An 18198-nucleotide genomic window follows, 5' to 3' on the forward strand; every position below is an offset into this window, starting at 1 on the left:
AGTGCTCACTATCAGAATCCTCACAGTGGTGGGTTTCCTCCTGCATGAATTGGGGGTCACTGACACTTTTGCCCTGTGCTATTAAATGAATGATTGCATGGAGCATCAGTGCATCAGCTACTGTTTCTATCGCCGTATGTGGGTTTGCGCCATGACATCTGCTCTCGTCTCCAGGTTACAGGCGTCTGCAGAAGGACATAGAGGAGGGCCGAGCAGTGTCGGGCGACTCGTTCTACATCCGTGTCAACCTGAACATCTCCGGCCAGTTAGACAGCTGCTCACTGAGCGTCCGGTGTGACGAAGTGCTCCATGTTTTGGACACACGGTACCAGGGCAAGTGTGAGTGGCTGTGTGCGCGTGTAGACCCGTATACCGACAAGGACCTGGAGAAGGGCACCATCCCCAGCTACAGCAGGTCAGAGTATGAACACGGCTGTCATACAGCTGTCTGTGTCAGTGGAAAAAATGAAAACTGAATGAAGGGTTTAATATCGTGATTAGTTTAATATGTTCTGCTTAAAATGCTTGGCTTAATGCTTAAAATAGAAAAAAAATTGTCCAAAAGGATTTAAATCATCATTTCCATATAAAACTGGATAAAGATCTGTTTTGAGATAAGTTTTGACATTCCAGCAATAGCAAAACCCTAAAGTACCGACCTTTATATTTACATCAAAGTTCTGAGGAAACACAGTTACTACCTTATTATTCTGTAAGATCAAAGTTTGGCTGTTTCTTATTAAGCAATCTCTTAATCTTATTAATAACTAATAACTAAGACTTAAGAAAGATATTTTGAGTAAATTACGAGCACATTATGAACATTTCCACTTTTGAGTAACTTTTCTGATTGCATTCTCTAAAATCTAAAATACTAATTCACTTTTTACAAGCTGACGTTCCTAATCTACCTTGAAATTTCATTGTAAATCATTTAACATATTAAAACATAAGAATTACATTCAGCCCCTGCTACACTAGAAAGTTCTGTTTATTAAGCATATTGCATGTAGATAACTAATGTCATAGATGTTTAATGCTGTCTGCTATCAGTGTTATCTGATGTCAGCTAACATCAGTATTCGCTGGATATCTTCTGGGATGTTATTGTAAAACCAGGAAGTACTTTAGATCTTTATCGCACCTGTTTTGTACACCTATCTTTTTTTTTTTTTTATTACTCTCATGGAATATATGTAAAACATACCAAGAGTGTAAACAGAATGTGGATATTGATTGGCAAGGCTGAGTTGTGTTCATCCTGGACAATGGCTTCCTGTTAGATACAATCGTGCTCAGAAGTTTGTGGAATCTGCAAAATGTTAATTTTTTTTTTTTTAAATAAGAGAGATCATTAAAATTGCATTGTGTTTTTATTTATTACCATCCTGAATAAGCTATTTCACATAACAGATCTTTACATATAGTCCACAAGACACAATAATAACTGAATTTACTCAAATGAACCAGTTCAAAAGTTTACACACGCTTGATTATGAACACTGCGTGTCGTTACTTGGATGATTGTTTTGTGATAGATTTTTGATGATAGGCCCTTGTTTGTCCTGAGCAGTTAAATCGCCCACTGTTCTTCAGAAAAATCCTCCACCTCCTGCACATTCTTTGCTTTTCCGGCAAAAGTTTACACCCCCCCGGCTCTTAATGTATCGTGCTGCTTTCTTGAGCATCAGTGAATGTTTGCACCTTTTGTAATAGTCGTGTACGAGTCCCTCAGTCGTCCTCAGTGTGAAAAGATGGACCTGAACATCGTATAGTCGCTGTTGGAAAGGGGTCAAATGTGCAGAAGATGCTGGAAAAGTAAAGAATGTGCAGGACCTGGAGGATTTTTCTGAAGATCATCTAGGTAACCAACACAGTATTAATAATCAAGCGTATATAAACTTTTGAACTGATTCTTTTGTGTAAATTCAGTTATTACTGTGTCATGTGGACTAGATGTAAACATCTGTTATGGGAAATAGCTTATTCAGGACAGAACTAAATAAAACACAATGCAATTTTTATGATCCCTCTTATTTTTTAAAATTATTATCATTTTGCAGATTCTGCCAGGGGTGTGTAAATTTATGAGCACAACTATAGATTCTTATAAAAGTTTCTCTCTGAGTTTAGAGACCGAACTTTCTTTGTTTCAAGCATTACACCAAAAACTATTTTGGTGAAAATTAAAAAATCATTTGACCCCCAGTGATGACGTTTATGTGGTTTTCAACCAAAAGGTCATGTTTCGCGTTCCTAACTGGGGAGATGAAGATACAACATATAGGGAATTTAAAAGATATTTTCAAATCGTATTATATTTTATCAAGTCAAAAGGGATGATCATTACAGATGTTCATTATTAAGCAGAGAACAGACGTGTTTGTATGTGGTGAACGTGACGGTATGCTGCAGTGTGAACTGACCGTCCTTCCTCTCCCTCAGGGCCCAGCAACTTCTCCTGGTGAAGATCCAGAAGCTGATGTGTCGTGGCAGCCGAGAAGAGACAGATAGTCTGAGGGGACTTAGGGTTAGACAATTGCTTCAGTTTTTTTTGGCAAAAACATAATGGAACAAAGTGCAGCCGAGCGTGAATCCCAATACAATCGTGGGGTGGGTTTTTTTCCCCTTTTTTGTCCTCAGAATACGTTGCAGCCTGAGGAAGCTGCTCCATCAGACCCTAAGTGCAGTCCACGCCTGTCCAGAGCCAGCATCTTCATCTGTCAGATCCTGCAGGTAAAACTGTGCCTCTGGCCTGACTTAGACAGGATGAGAGAGTAGGTCTGGGTAAAGATGATGGCTGTGTGCTGCAGAGATTGATCGAGATCCTTGGTGTCAGTTTGTCAGCAGGGCAGATAACAAGTACAAGAGGATGGACAGCAATGATCGTGTGCGCATCCTCAACGCTGGCAATCTGTCATCTCTTCCCAAATCGGGCTTTGAAACCATGAAGCCTGAGGGTAAGCATGACAGATCCAGTCTGCTTTGTTTCATTCTCACCCATGGGTCTGAAGGCTCATATAATAGCTTTATGATCAATAGATTCCACTACTCATAGACTTTTTCTTCTAAGAGTACATCAATCAAAGTTCATTTCTGCTCAGCTTCTGTTGATGGTTTGCTGAAGACATACTGTACGTCACTGCAAAATGTTAACACGGATAACAATGAATGAAAAGCATGTTAGCTTTATGTAAATGTAACAATGCTAACTGGTCCTCATTAGCTTTCACACACGGTTAATATTTTTTATGCCATGTCTAAAAACCCATTTAATTATAAATAAACTATACATGCAAGTGTAATGTAAGTACTGGAAGTGTAACATTTTTGCTTTTTAGAGATGGATGACAGTAGGTTATTGTCTGTAAATATATATATATATATATATATATATATATATATATATATATATATATATATATATATATATATATATATATATATATATATATGATACATATATGATACATAATACATGAACCAATAGCATAACATTTTTTACAGAAACCAATAGCATACTTAAGTCGTCACATATATATATATATATATGCATGATTTAATTGTGGAATAGTTAATTTTTTTTTTTTGCTAGAAGAATAATAACCTGGAAATGATTTAGAAATCATAAAGCAAGTGTATAATGTATATAATGGGTGAGAAAACCGATTGCGTTCCAGTCTGGAGCCTACTGTCAGTCTTTTTTATAGACACACCCTAACTCCTATTCCCTCCATCCCAGGTCTGTTCTTAAAGGAAAAAATGGCTGAATCCGGTAAGCGCCCAGCACAGCCAGATACTTCCATGAATTATTTAATGACGAGACCTAGTAAGACTACAATAAAGAAAAGTAGTGTTTTTACAAGATGGTGACTGGGATAAAGTTGGACATGGAATTAGCGATGTTGCTCTTGTACACTAAATGGTCAAAAGTCTGTAGACACCTGACCATCACACCCAGATGTGCGACAGCATGACCGTGCCCCTGTGCACAAAGATAGGTGTAAAAGAACTCTTTTTTTTCAACCTTTGGGATGAACTTCAGCCCAGGCCTCCTCGCACAACATCAGTGCCTGATCTCACTAAAGCTCTTGTGGCTGAATGAACACAAATCCCCACAGCCACACTCCAAAATCTAGCAGAAAGCCTTCCCAGAAGAGTGGAGCGCATTATAACAGGAAAGTGGGACTAAATCTGGAATGGGATTTTCATCAAGCCCATATATGTGTGATGGTTAAGTGTCTACAAACATTCGGCCATATAGTGTAGTAGATACGTTTATATCGTTTAGAGAGCCGGTTAAGGTAATGCGATGTGTGAACCACCCTTACATAACTACATATGTATCCAGTTCCAATGTAGCTAGCAATACTTACTAGCTAACATCAATATGAAGGGTCAGCTGAAAAGTTTTTTGAAGAGAATTATGTCTTATTACTCCTGCACCTGTGTAGTACGTGTAGTAGTTAAATAAGATGTGCTACTGGATTGTAATGCATCTTTAACATGGCATATGTCATTACTAGTTACATTACAGTGGCATATGTAGAATATATGTAATTACATAGGTATTAGATACACCCAATATAATATAATGTAATATAAACTGTTTTTTGTACTCCAACATTCCTGCTGTAAGGCCGCTTTCGTATTGTAGATACATCCGACTCGGAGAGCGATCTGAACAAGAGCGATCTAAACCTGATCCCGTACAGTCCGGTGACGCCACATCACTGCCCACGCAAACGCCCCGTGCTCTTCTCTCCCAACATCCTGGCCAAAACCATCGTCCAGAAGTTCCTCAACTCTGGAGGAGCCATGGAGTTCAACATCTGCAAGCCAGGTAAGCGTTAGTGGACAAGGTGCGCCTGAGACTGATGAACGAGATACGAGATAACAGGTCAAATTACATCATTTATCAATAATATAAGTAAAACGAAGGCTTGTTGTTACGTACTGAAGGCAGAGAAGGTGCAACACATAGAGGTCCATATTAATCAAACCATAATAAGGTTGTTGGTTTGAATGGGTATTAATGTGGTTGTTTTTGTATTTATATGTAAGTGGGGCACGGTGGCTTAGTGCTTAGCATGTTTGCCTCGCACCTCCGGGGTTGGGGTTTTTGAATTCCTCCACCACCCTGTGTGCACGGAGCCTGCATGTGCTTCGGGGGTTTCCTCCAGGTACTCTGGTTTCCTCCCCCAGTCGAAAGACATGCGTGGTACTCTGATTGGCATCTCTAAATTGTTCGGAGTGTGTGATTGTGCCCTATGATGGGTCGGCACCCTGTCCAGGGTGTCCCACCTTGTCCCCTGAGTCCCCTGGGTTAGGTTCTACGCTCCCCACGACCCTGTATACGATAAGCTGTACAGAAAATGGATGGATAGGCAGATGCTATTTATATACGGAGTATTTTTATGTCACCATTTAAAGAACGTATAGTGCGTCATATATAGTGCGATGTTAGAAAATCATGCAAATTATGTGCAGACAGGCTATATTTGCATTTTGAACAAGTAAACACCATTGGATTAGTCTCTGCTTTACATCGTCCATTATTAAAGTGCCAATTGAAATTTGATTTTCAACCATAATTTTTTTTTAGACCTTACTATATATAGTACTGTATTTATATAGCGCTATAAAACATTAATCAGTACAGAAATGTTGTGCTTTTGGAGTATAACATTTAATTCAGGCAGGGATGCAGTTCTCAAAGTTGAATTTAATTGCAGAGTTTAAAACAGTAAAATCATACCGCAACCGATGGATAAGGCAACACGTCGCCTCTTCTAAATGACCAAACATAGGCGAAAACATCCCCTGAACTCTCGACATTATAAATCCATGCATCATTCTCGCTATGTTCATGCTCCCAGTTGTCCTCTACGCTTAAGACTTTTATGCTTAAATCAGCAGTTTTTTACCACAGGCTGAAGTCACTGGGTATCATGTTTTTGAAAATTCAGCAGTTGTGTGTACAGGAAGCTGCCAGGTCTCTCTTTCTAGAGATAATATCCTTCAGTAACATCCTCGCTAAGATGATGTTTGTGAATAAACACTCATTTCACCAATTAGCGAGTTATAATCATAGAGCATGAGTAAACAAATTATGACTTGGATGGATTGAACAGCATATACAAGAGGAAGAAGTCTTTATTTGTCACATATACATTACAGCAAATTATTGTCTTCATATATCCTAGCTTGTTAGAAAGATGGGATCGGAGCACAGGGTCAGCCATGACACAGAGTTTCTCAATTCTAAGAACGCAAAGAAGGGACTTATAGTACGCGTCTTTGTGAGAATCGAGAATTGTTGCGTGACGGACCGCTCCAGCACATTTCGAGTAGTTGGACAGGACCATCGTCTCTACAGTGCTCGCTAAGTAATACGTTTCAGTTGGTTAAAAGAGATACGGTTAACTGGCTGATTAAGCAAAAGTGAATTAAGCATGTTTTAACGTAGTAAGCTCTCTGTTTGCAAATGACGTTAACGAAAAACTAAGCTAGTGAGTTTAGCGTTATCTCAGGACGGGATGTATCGTAGTTTAATCCAAATGCTTCTGAGGGATAAATTCGACTTTTCAACAACCTCATCTATATCTCAGTCTCAATCTAAATCCCTGGTCCCTGGTAGCTGCGTTCTTGAGTATTGGAATTGAACTTCGGCGGTGGATGATGACGTAGAACGCGTACACGAGGACGCAAGAACACGTATTGAGAAACGGCTAGAGCCTCTGGAGCAGATAGGGTTAAGGGCCTTGCTCAAGGGTCCAAGAGTGACAGCTTGGCAGTTCTGGGGAATGAACAACGACCTCCTGATCAATAACCCGGAGCCTTGATGTAGATAAGGTGTAATTACAAATGGTTGTTTAAAACTATGAGAACTATGGTCTGTTAAAAGTATCAATAAAGAATATGAAGTGTTGTGTGTGTGTGTGAGCATTGTTTGAATATTTTTCCTGTCCAATTCACTATCCTTTCAGACATCCTGACAAAAGAGGAGTTCCTTATGAAGCAGAAGATAGAGCCTATAATCTTCTCAAAGGAAAGGCAGGCGAGCACGTACGAGTGCATCACCCCTGAGAACATCGAAGCTGTCGCCTTTAAGGTATATAAAGAACACTTTGTAGATTAGTTTGATTAGTATGATGATGTTTCGTTATTCTTTCGTTGCCTATTTTTTGTGCCACCATTTCTTCGCAACGTTGCGTCTCGCTTGGAAAAGACGCCCCGTTGTATGAGCTGTATCATTTTTCTTATGGATCGCTCAGCGACCCAGAGCTCTTGGGTCACAATTACACTGCCACTCTGACATCTAATTCATAGAGATCTGCTCTGGTCCTCCCACTTCTGTTTACACTGAGGGCTGGAGAGCAGTATAGACCTTAAGCAAGAAATTGTTTGATTGGCCACGAAAGAAGCGCTGCTCAGCGGCTCTGCCTTCTCTCGAGGACAGAGAGAGAGAGAGAGAGAGAGAGAGAGAGAGAGAGAGAAAGCTCTTTGGGGTTTTGTCAGGTGGTCAGAAGCATCATTTTCATGCATCAATTATTAATGTATCAGGAGAGGCATGAACTTTTTCCACTGTGAGTGGTGTACCTCTGAGAGCTGTGTGGAAAAACCAGAACAGCACGTAACACGAATTGGGAAACAAAACCTAAATGATGGCTTCGGTTGAATACCCAAAATGATGGAAATGAGCACATGTAGATGTTTCTATTCTGCCTGAAATCTTGTACATTCCTTGCATTATTGATTTAGTCCCGGCTGATGCAGCACATTTGTGCGCATTCGAAGACTGCGTTCACATTCTAATACTATGTTCTGTCGCAGAGTAAACACTGTCTCCTGGAAGCAGATCTGAGCTGTGCAAAAGAGTTGCTCAGGAGAGAAATCTACCCCATCGTTATCTTCATCAAGATCTGCGACAGGAACATCAAGAAATTTAAGTAAGCAGCCTGCCAAGAATAAATAAATAAATAAATAAAAATCTCACCTTTAATTAGCTTTTCTGTAATCAAGTAGATCTCAAATGACTTTTTTTTTTTTGTCTGTGCACTCCAAGTACCCGAATGACGCGCTTATTCAACCTGAAAAGTGTGGAATGTTGGACACCTCATGCCCTCGACATTTATGTAGTGGAAGAGGGGCGGGGCTACCAGGCGCTGACTCAGATTTGCTCAGAATTGAAAGGGGAAAAAAAACGTGTGAAAACTTTCGTTGAACGGTGTCGCATTACGTGCCATCGACTGGGGATTAGTGTACCAGTTGAGACGATACTACCCTTCTAAAATTCATACACTAGAGGGTAGAGTACGTTGTGTATATGTAAGTGCGTAGTGACCGTTTCCTCGAGTTTTACTTTCATTTACGTTGGAACTTTTGGTTGAGATATGTGCAAAAGAACGATTTCAGTTCAGGAAAGCCTGCAGTTTTTTAGAAATGTAGACACTATTATAGTACAAGATATCAAAATTAGACTGTGTGAAGGGTTTTTCCAAGCTGCTGCACATATTTTATTTGCAAAATATTAATACTTAATAATTACTATTACCTTTTATTTATAACAATAAATAAATAAATAAATTTTATATATATATATATATATATATATATATATATATATATATATATATATATATATATATATATATATATATATATATTAAAACGCAATATGCAGAATAGTTATTTTAACAGGGTTGTAGCTATAAACAATAGATAGGAGAATACGAATCCAGTCATCCACATGACACATACAAAAACACTTATTTAATGTATTCATGTAATGTAATTATTAGTAAATATACATGATATGGCCAAAAGTTTGCGGACACCTGACCATCATACCCATATGTGGTTCTTCCACAAAGTTGGAAGCACACAATTGTCTAGAATATCTTTCGTGTGCTGTAGCATTACAATTACATTAATGGACCTGAACGTTTTGCAGGAGGCTGCTTCTGAAGGTGGACTCCTTCCCTCAGGAGGAGGATTTCCTGAAGATGTGCCGTGCTAAGGAGAAAGAGCTGGAAGCCCTGCCGTGTCTCTATGCCACCGTGGAACCCGACTCCTGGAGCGGGGTGGAGGAGCTCCTCAGGCTCATTAAGGACAAGATCCTGGAAGAGCAGAAGAAAACGGTGTGGGTGGAGCAAGATCTGCTGTAGATCACCTGACCTTGAGAACAGACAGACAAGCACAGACAGTGCAGGTTACACCGATCTCTGAAACTCTGTCAGCGCTTGTGGCGCAGCTGGAACGTATACGCAAAGCCACTGCAAAGAGGAAGTGATGCAGAGGTATGTGGTTCCTGTGCAGTGAAAAAGAAAATGCGCCTAAGGAAAGACAGCCTTTTCTGACAACAGTCCCAGCTACACGTGGACGCGTTCTCAATCGAAGCCTTTTTTTTTTTTTTTTTTTTTTTTTAAAATATCATTCGTTCTCCAAATGTGCTGCTGTGGTCAATAAAACATTATTTTGCTCACGTTCTATCTGTAATACCCAATAAGGCACAGCCCATTGCATTTTGTTGGATTCCTTCCACAATTTTTTCCCCTTGCAAATGCTCGCTGCAGTTCTCATTTATCATCCTGAGTGACCACAAACAAGATGAATGTTGATAATTCTAAAGCGAATTTGATGCCCTTATCATTGCATTGCTTAAATGATGGACCAGAGCTCTGATTTATTTCACTCCATCTTCGTGCTGTCAGTATATTTATTTTATACCCAACATGCAGTGCATTATTTAAAAGAAAGGCCGTGTTGTTTCCTCCGCTGTAGTGTGTACAGGTTATGTGTGGGTGGATGACTTGTCTTTGCTTGTTTTAGGTTCGACGCATAGGTGTGCATGCTGTATAGTAACTAGCGCACTCGAAAAAAACCATGCAGCATTAAGTTTGACTGAATAATTGTGTGAGTGATTTGAATATTACGTGAAGACGTTTCTTCTAGAGCTATAACTCGTCGAGCAGTTCTACAAGTCGCATGCAAAGAAAAAAGAAAAAGGGAACTGTCACCTAGAAGTTCTTCGCCTGTTTGCCTCTGAATGCCAAATGCGCTTTTTTCTGCTGTGAAAATAAGGGGTGTGGCACCGTTGCCCCAAGCCTCAAGGTTGACATATAATCCTGTTGATAACTTTCATATCATCACAAACTTGTGCATAATTGCAAATGTGTTTTTTTGACGGCAAGACACTACAGGTACTCACGTCAATCATGTACAACTGTATAAGATGTCTTCTTTTAAACTGGAACAATAAAAAAATCCAAACTCATCCGAAAAGTTCAAACTAAGCCACTCTGAAGAACTCTTAAGCTCCACCCACTCGGTACAATCACGTCATATCCATATGCATCCCGGAAAAGCTTGTTTTGTGAAATATGGGCGTCAACAGCCATAACATTAAAACCACCTGCCTAATACTGTGTAGCTCTGACCTGTCGAGGCATGGACTCTACAAGACCTCTCAAGGTGTTCTGTGGATGCTAGCAGCAGATCCTTTAAGTCCTGTAAATTGCGAGGTGGGGCCTTCATGGATCAGACTTGTTTGTCCAGCACGTCCTACAGACGCTTGATCGGACTGAGATCTGGGGAATTTGGAGGCCGAGTCAACACCTTGAACTCTTTGTCATGTTCCTCAAACCGTTCCTGAACAATTTTTGCAGTGTGGCAAGGCGCATTATTTTGCTGAAAGAATCTGCTGTCATTAGGGAATACCGCAGTCATGAAGGGATGTACTTGGTCTGAAACAATGTTTACGTAGGTGGTACGTGTCTAAATAACATCAACATGAACGCCAGGACCCAAGGTTTCCCAGCAGAACATTTCCCAGAGCATCACACTGCCAACGCCAGCTTGCCTTCTTCCCATAGTGCATCCTGATGCACTGTGTGTTCTGACACCTTTCTGTCAGAGCCAGCATGAACTTTTTCAGCAATTTGTGCTACAGTAGCTCTCCTGTTGGATCGGACCAGATGGGCTAGCCTTCGCTCCCCATGCGTGTCAATGAGCCTCAGGCGTCCACGACCCTGTTGCCGGTTCACCGGTTGTTCTTCCTTGGACCACTTTTGGTAGGTATTAACCACTGCCTAGCAGGAACACCCCACAAGACCTGCAATTCTGGAACAAGATTATCATTGTTATTCACTTCACCTGTCTGTGGTTTTAATGTTATGGCAGATCGGTGTATGTCAGTTTATGTGTCATTATGACATACGTCTGAAATTTCTTTATAAACCTTACACACCCTGCCGACTCGAGTGTATTTTTAAAACCGTCTTTCTCAAAGTCGTATTTTCTACAGTTAATCTCTGTTTTCAGACAAGCTGCACTCTTCATTTCGTTCCCTAATTCGAAGAACATTAGAAAGGAAAAACACTGAAAAATGGCTTTTATTTTCTTGATTAAATAATTTAAAAACGATTAATTCCAAGTCGTCCTCTTGGGAGTGTCTTCGCAGCCAAGTAAATATTTAAATTCCAACAACATCAAAAGGCTAGATTTTTTGTTTTATCAAGTATGCAAATGTATGCATCTTTAATTATGCAAATCCTAATTGGCATAAATAAATGTACTTTTTCTTTTAATTTCCTTTACAAAAAATAATTCAGTAATCAGCTGGCAAAGGTTGATTGTGAAATCAATTCTTTTGTTGTTGTTGTTGTTGTTTTTTAAATCACCTGTAGTGTCTTGCCTTAAATGAATGTATATGTCTGTGTTTAACTATATTTATTACAAGTACAGTCAAAAAGTTCAGAATTTATTATTATAGAGACTGTGTTAACTATATTAAAGATTGTGTAAACCTTTTTGTGAAATCTCTTGTCCAGTCGCAGTTGAAGCATAGATGTCTGTAAGATAAGTTCCACACAAATGTACTTTATATCAGATATATAACCGTATGTTTTATTTTACATTAAACGTGTTTTGAAAGAACAGCCCTATTTCCTGTAATGCCACTGTTTGCTTTCTGAATAAGTCTAGCACTTGTTTTGGCCAACTCTTCTGAAGCTTTGCCAACTCGCACTTTCACTGAGCTGTAAATGTACTGAAATAGTGCACTTAATTTTTTTTTTTTTCCAAAAGACAAGAAATCTTAAACAGAGCATGTCACGAGTCGAGCAGTGGAAATTTCAGTTGGTTGCTGGCTGCGACTGACAGGTCGGAGCCGTCTGTGGTGGCGGTGGTTCCTTTCAGAGCAGCGTCACCGAAGACGAAAGCTCTTACGGTAAAGCCGAGTTTCCACTGCGGCTGGAAATATCAGTCTGCAAAGCTCCTGGATCTCCTTATTTACCAAAACACATAAGCATGCACTCGAGACTTGTCATTTTTTCTCCTGGCTTTACATTGAAAATGATTCATGAGTGTGTTGGAGTGTTCTGGCTCGCTGGTGCCCTGTAACATGAACCTGAGAGAATGTAAAAATCATCTTTGTGTTCATCTTCATGACTCTTTTTTTTTTGTTGTTGTTTGTTTTGCATAGTGGAAATTCCTGTTTACTCTCTGGTAAATAGACAGCATGATTATGTGCCGTTTGCTCTGATCAAACCATACAAGGGAAGGAGGACAGCAGAGGTGTGAATATCGAGCTTGCACAACTGCACACATGCTAAGACTTTCTAAGGTGGTGTTTCAGAGGGTAGCTGCATGAATTACACACTATTAACACTGTGGGGTTTTGTATTTGTACGTTTTGGGCAATATATACATATCTTATTTCTTTATTGTGTTGCTTTTCATCTTAGATTGATATAAATAATAATGTTTCATTTATATAGCGCTGCCACATAAGTGTGAGTTTACAAACTGTGCACTCAGACACACACACACACACACACACTTTCAGGAGTTCAGGAGAATCAGAATAGTGTTATGATTATAACTCACTGAAATGCATTGCGCAAGTATTGACTTGCTGCCCTGAATATCTCTTAGTGCTGCTAGATCAGTCTATCTCTCCAGCTTACTAGAAGAAAACAAAAAAACTCCTAGATTTCTGTTCAGCACGGTATCTAAATGAACTAGGATGAAGTCCACCACAGTAACAGGCACACAGTCATTATATGGTAGCGAAGATCTCATGATTTTTTCATTGCTAAAGTTGAAAATATTAGATGTGAAATTCAGACTATTAAATTAAAAGCAGACAGTTTTATAACTAACCCTGTAGATGATAATATCGCAATATCTGATCAACGATTAGAATGTTTCACTCCCCTTAGAGAGACCGAACTAGCTTCATTAGTCTCTTCAGCAAAATCATCAACTTGTATACTAGATCTCTTACCTACATGTTTCTTCAAACAGATTATTCCAGGAGTAATTGAACCCCTTCTAAAAATAATCAATCCTTCCCTTAGCACTAGGTATGTACCTAAAATCATTGAAACTAGCAGTTGTTAAACCCTTGATTTAAAGACTTGACCTCGACCCCTGTCAGCTGTCTAGCTATAGACCGATATCAAATCTCCCCTTTATCTCCAAGATATTAGAAAAGATTGTAAGACAGCAACTATGCTCGTACCTATATAGGAACAACATTCATGAAATGTATCAGTCAGGATTCCAGCCTCATCATAGCACAGAGACAGCGCTGGTTAAAGTAGTAAATGACCATCTACTGGCCTCTGATCAGGGTTGTGTCTTCTTGCTTGTGTTACTTGAACTTAGTGCAGCTTTTGACACTATAGCTCATACTATTCTCCTTGATAGATTAGAAAACGTTGTTGGCATTAAGGGAACAGTCCTCTCCTGGCTCAGGTCTTATTTGACCGATCGCGATCAGTTCATATATGTAAATGGCGACTTCTCCATGCATACCGAGGTAACGTTTGGTGTTCCACTAGTTCTGTTTTCGGCCCACTGCTTTTTACTTTATATGTGCTACCTCTGGGTCAAATTATTCGTAAACATGGAATTCCACTGTTATGCTGATGATATACAGCTATATTGTCATATCACAGCAAACCAGTGGCTACATTTCCCATCCTGCACTGCGGCCTACAAACAAGGCTGCCATGGACTACACTTCCCACACACACACACACACACACACACACACACACACACACACACACACACACGTTCACCTTCTCCGGAATTCTAATCACACACACCTGTTGCCAATCTCACACTCACTCACTCACTCCATGCTATAAAAGAGACTTTTTGAACACCATGACCACCACTGTACCGTGTGATATTACCCTGTTCCTCGTTTTGTTTCATGGTTCTTGATCTTATTCTCGTTTCTCCTTCTCTTCCTGCTTGCCCTGTTTATCGCCTGACCCTTTGCCTGTTTCTTGACCTCGCTATTGTCTCGTGTTTTGGATTTGTCTGCCTGTCTATCTCTCATTAAACTCTTATCTGCATTTGCATCCGTCCTCACTTCATTACGAGGAATATGTGACATATATGTTTCAGAAAAGCCAGACAACACACAGCCGCTGCATAAAGTTGAGGAATGTGAAAAGGACATTAGACGTTGGATGCTTTTTAACTTCCTTCTACTTAAATCTGATAAGACAGAAGTACTTGGACTAGGACCACATGCAGCTAGAAGTAAGCTTTCTGATTACATAATAAGTCTGGATGGCCTTTCCGTTTCATCATGCACAGCAGTAAAAGACCTCGGAGTGATTAATGACTCCAGTCTTTCATTTGATGCTCATGTAGATAATATTACTAGGACAGCCTTCTTTCATCTCAGAAATATTGCTAAGATAAGAAATATAATGTCACTACATAATGCAGAAATATTAATCCATGCTTTCTTCACCTCTAGACTAGATTACTGTAATGCCTTACTGTCTGGTTCTTCCAGTAGAAGCATAAACAAGCTCCAGTTAGTCCAGAATGCAGCTGCAAGAGTCCTAACTAGAACCAGAAGATACTGCCACATCACCCCGATCTTATCAACACTGTGTTGGCTCCCAGTGAAATCTCGCATTGATTATAAAATACTATTATTGACTTATAAAGTACTAAAGGGTCTCGCGCCACAGTACCTGAGCGAAATTTTGGTTTTCTATGATCTACCACGCCTACTTAGATCAAAAGGTGCAGGCTATTTGTTAGTACCTCGAATAGTGAAGGCTACAGCAGGGGGAAGAGCTTTCTCTTACAAAGCCCCACAGTTATAGAACAGCATTCCAATTAGTGTTCAGGACTCAGACACAGTCTCAGTGTTCAAGTCTAGTCTGAAAACATATTTGTTTACTCAAGCTTACCATGAGTAGACTTACACAAAGTACGCAGTCTTATAAATCACGGGATAGTAAGCATACCTAATAATCTCTCCCTCTCTTTACCTCCCTCTCCCTCTCTCCTTTTGTTGAGCCACACATGATTTTATGGAGGTGCCAGTGATCCTGACACTTTCTGCTCTCCAGACCTGCCTGATCCATCCTGATGCCCTACCTCTGGATGGAGCACTCATCAACTGGAGGCTACATTCAGCTACTGAGGACATCCCCAAACAGTGCAGCCTGCAGACTGCTGAGGATGGTGCCACTTGAAGTACCATGGAAATGGTTTTGGACCTCAATTTCACATGAACAATTGCACTATGATGCTGGGACTATGGTTGCTGCTATGGCATTAGGATTGCAATTACCGCATACAAGTTTGCACTCAGGTCTCCTTTAGTGAACAGTGGACTAGTTCAATAAACAGACTTCACATAAAAACCATAATGAACTTTCCTTTACTTTCACACTTTCCGTTGTTACCCCAGACGAGGACGGGTTCCCTTTCTGAGTCTGGTTCCTCTCAAGGTTTCTTCCTCATATCATCTTAGGGAGTTTTTCCTCGCCACCAATAGGGATAAATTCACACACTTAAAATCTGTATCCTGTGTTTATATGTTTCTCTAAAGCTGCTTTGAGACAATGTCCATGGTAAAAAGCGCTATACAAATAAAATTGAATGGAAATTGAATTGAATTGAATATGTTATTTCACATAAGAAATCTTTACATATAGTCCATAAGACACAATAATAACTTACACACGCTTGATTCTTTTTTTTTCTCCCAGTTTAATTTTTATTGAACATTTCTGCTGAACATTTCTGTTGAACACTTCTGCTGAAACACACGCTTGATTCTTAATACTGTGTGTCGTTACCTGGATGTTTTTATGTTCTGTGAGAGTTGTTCATGAGTCCCTTGTTTGTCCTGAGCAGTTAAACTGCCCACTGTTATTCAGAAAAATCCTCCAGGTCCTGCACATTCTTTACTTTTCCAGCATCTTCTGCATATTTGACATATGATGTTGAGATCCATCTTTTCACACTGAGGACTGAGGGACTCGTACACGACTATTACATAAGGTGTAATCTTTTTTTTTTTTTAATTTAGTCTTGCCCTTCAGACGCTAAATAAGATATTTACATGTTTCCCAGAAGACAAAATAATAACAATTTACACCGATCATCCTGTTCAAAATTGATCCCTCTGATTATTATTATTATTATTTTTTCACTATGAACATTTTGCAGATCCTGCAAGGTGTATGTAAACTTGTGACCTCAGCTGTAGATACACCTGCCCCTGGGCAGCTTAAGCGTTCATCAGAGAACATACCTAAACAATCAGCATCATGAAGACCAAGGAGCTACCAAAACAAATCCAGAAACAAACAAGTATCTGACAAGGTTTGGTGACTAAAACAATAGGCCAAAGTTTGAACATCATGGAACATCACTGAATTCATTATTAATGTGACTCGGTCTAGTGGAGGCTGAAAAGTCAGAGAAGCCAGACAACTAAAAGAGGTGGACTTCCTTTGGAAGAATGTAGTATATAAATATTGTCTCTCCGCCTAAGTTTTTTTTTTAGCCAGCTGCCACAGGAAGCAGAGCACACATCACCGGGGTGTTGCTTTGGCAGATGGCTCACCAGACTGTTAAGTGCGGCCGTCAGTCAATTCTGCGAGGAACGTAGGGGCTGATATGTCGTCATAAACCCTCCATCAGACTGAGAGCGTTTTTATGTGTGAGTGTATGTGACAGACATCAGGATTTCGGCATCAGACTCCCGCTCGCCATCTGTGCCTCTGTTGCAACACTCGAGATGTTTCTGATCAACCCTCCTGTTACACCCACAATTCAGAGCCGACTCATCTGGAGTGTCCTGCTTTATAAATCTCCGGTTAATGTGTGTCTATGATGAAACGTGCTTTTCTAGATCATTGCTTTGATTGGGAAAGTGGAACATGTTTTTTTTTGTACTATGGCAGCTGTATCTTTGGATGTTACATGTTCAGTAACACGTTCAATGAAGTGGAGGCGCTGCTTCATTTTCATCTCCTGTATGCCACGCAGTCTGATAAAAGAAACATTAAGCACGCAAGAGTCTTGGCTTCTCATGGAGGTTTTTAAAAAAAAAATTATTTTGGACATTTTTTCAATCGTAGAGAATATGGTAATGAATAGCGGTGCTTTTATTTGGTTCGTTTTCTCGACGTTTCAAGCTGCTTTGTGTTTGTCAGCTGCTCTCTTTCTCAGAAGAGCACTTCTCCTGAACCTTTGATGAACTTTATTAACAGCTATAACCTAAAGCGTTCCATCTCCATCAATCTCGAACACTAATCCGATGTTCACAGGCCATGTTTTTAATTGAGATCCCAGTTATCCGAGATGTAAATATGACAGGGATTTAATTATTTACTTGCTTTCATGTTAGTACAAAGTAATTAGATGTTTTAACAAGAATTTGTGATTTCAGCTATGAAAGAGTCCAGGGAGACCACATGCCTGCTGGGTTTTTGTTAATTTCTCTTAATTAGGTCGGACAACACGCTGAACAGTATACTCATGTTTATGTTTTTTACATTTTTTATTATTATTACTATCATTATCATTATAGCGTAACATTTTCCAAAGAAATGTCTGAAAACCTGGGGAAAAGGTCACTTTTCTCCCGTAATATGTTTTATATTATGTATAATTGAAGTATATATTACATACAGATTTTTATTATTATATGCTGCATATTGAATTCCAGTAATGTTACACATTTAAGGCAGGACACTTAATAAACTGTAGAGTATTAAGCCGTTTTAATATTATCTAAACAATATAAACTCACTGTTTATTCCTGAAAAAGAAATAATGCAGATCTACCCAGCACAAAATGTCACACGCCAAATGCATGGCAGTATTTGGTTCTACTGAAAAGTGCCTCAGTCATTA

The 18198-nt window shown here is 39.6% G+C and overlaps 1 protein-coding gene and 1 long non-coding RNA gene across 5 annotated transcripts in view; one reads left to right on the top strand and one right to left on the bottom strand.

The window, feature by feature from the left end:
* The window catches only part of card11 (caspase recruitment domain family, member 11), a 46298-nt gene extending 30356 nt beyond the window's left edge, over window positions 1-15942 (top strand). The window contains exons 17-25 of one of the 4 annotated variants that reach the window (XM_017454592.3): window positions 175-415; window positions 2446-2530; window positions 2644-2736; window positions 2840-2960; window positions 3743-3775; window positions 4640-4843; window positions 6990-7114; window positions 7837-7952; window positions 8957-15942. In XM_017454592.3, coding sequence (XP_017310081.1) covers window positions 175-415; window positions 2446-2530; window positions 2644-2736; window positions 2840-2960; window positions 3743-3775; window positions 4640-4843; window positions 6990-7114; window positions 7837-7952; window positions 8957-9170 — 1232 coding nt within the window. In that variant the 3' untranslated portion in view covers window positions 9171-15942. The remainder of the gene's footprint in view (window positions 1-174; window positions 416-2445; window positions 2531-2643; window positions 2737-2839; window positions 2961-3742; window positions 3776-4639; window positions 4844-6989; window positions 7115-7836; window positions 7953-8956) is intronic. The other 3 variants (XM_053675192.1, XM_053675193.1, XM_053675194.1) reach the window with 3 other exon arrangements.
* Window positions 263-10355, bottom strand: LOC124626275 (uncharacterized). Its single transcript, XR_006981005.2, has 4 exons — window positions 10214-10355; window positions 8942-9180; window positions 2427-3142; window positions 263-448 (listed from the first exon to the last, which is right to left on the bottom strand). It is a non-coding gene; the product is annotated as an uncharacterized LOC124626275 (long non-coding RNA).
* Window positions 15943-18198: the final 2256 nt, after the last annotated feature.

Source organism: Ictalurus punctatus, chromosome 24 (assembly GCF_001660625.3).
Source record: "Ictalurus punctatus breed USDA103 chromosome 24, Coco_2.0, whole genome shotgun sequence".
Classification (NCBI taxonomy): Eukaryota; Metazoa; Chordata; class Actinopteri; order Siluriformes; family Ictaluridae; genus Ictalurus; species Ictalurus punctatus.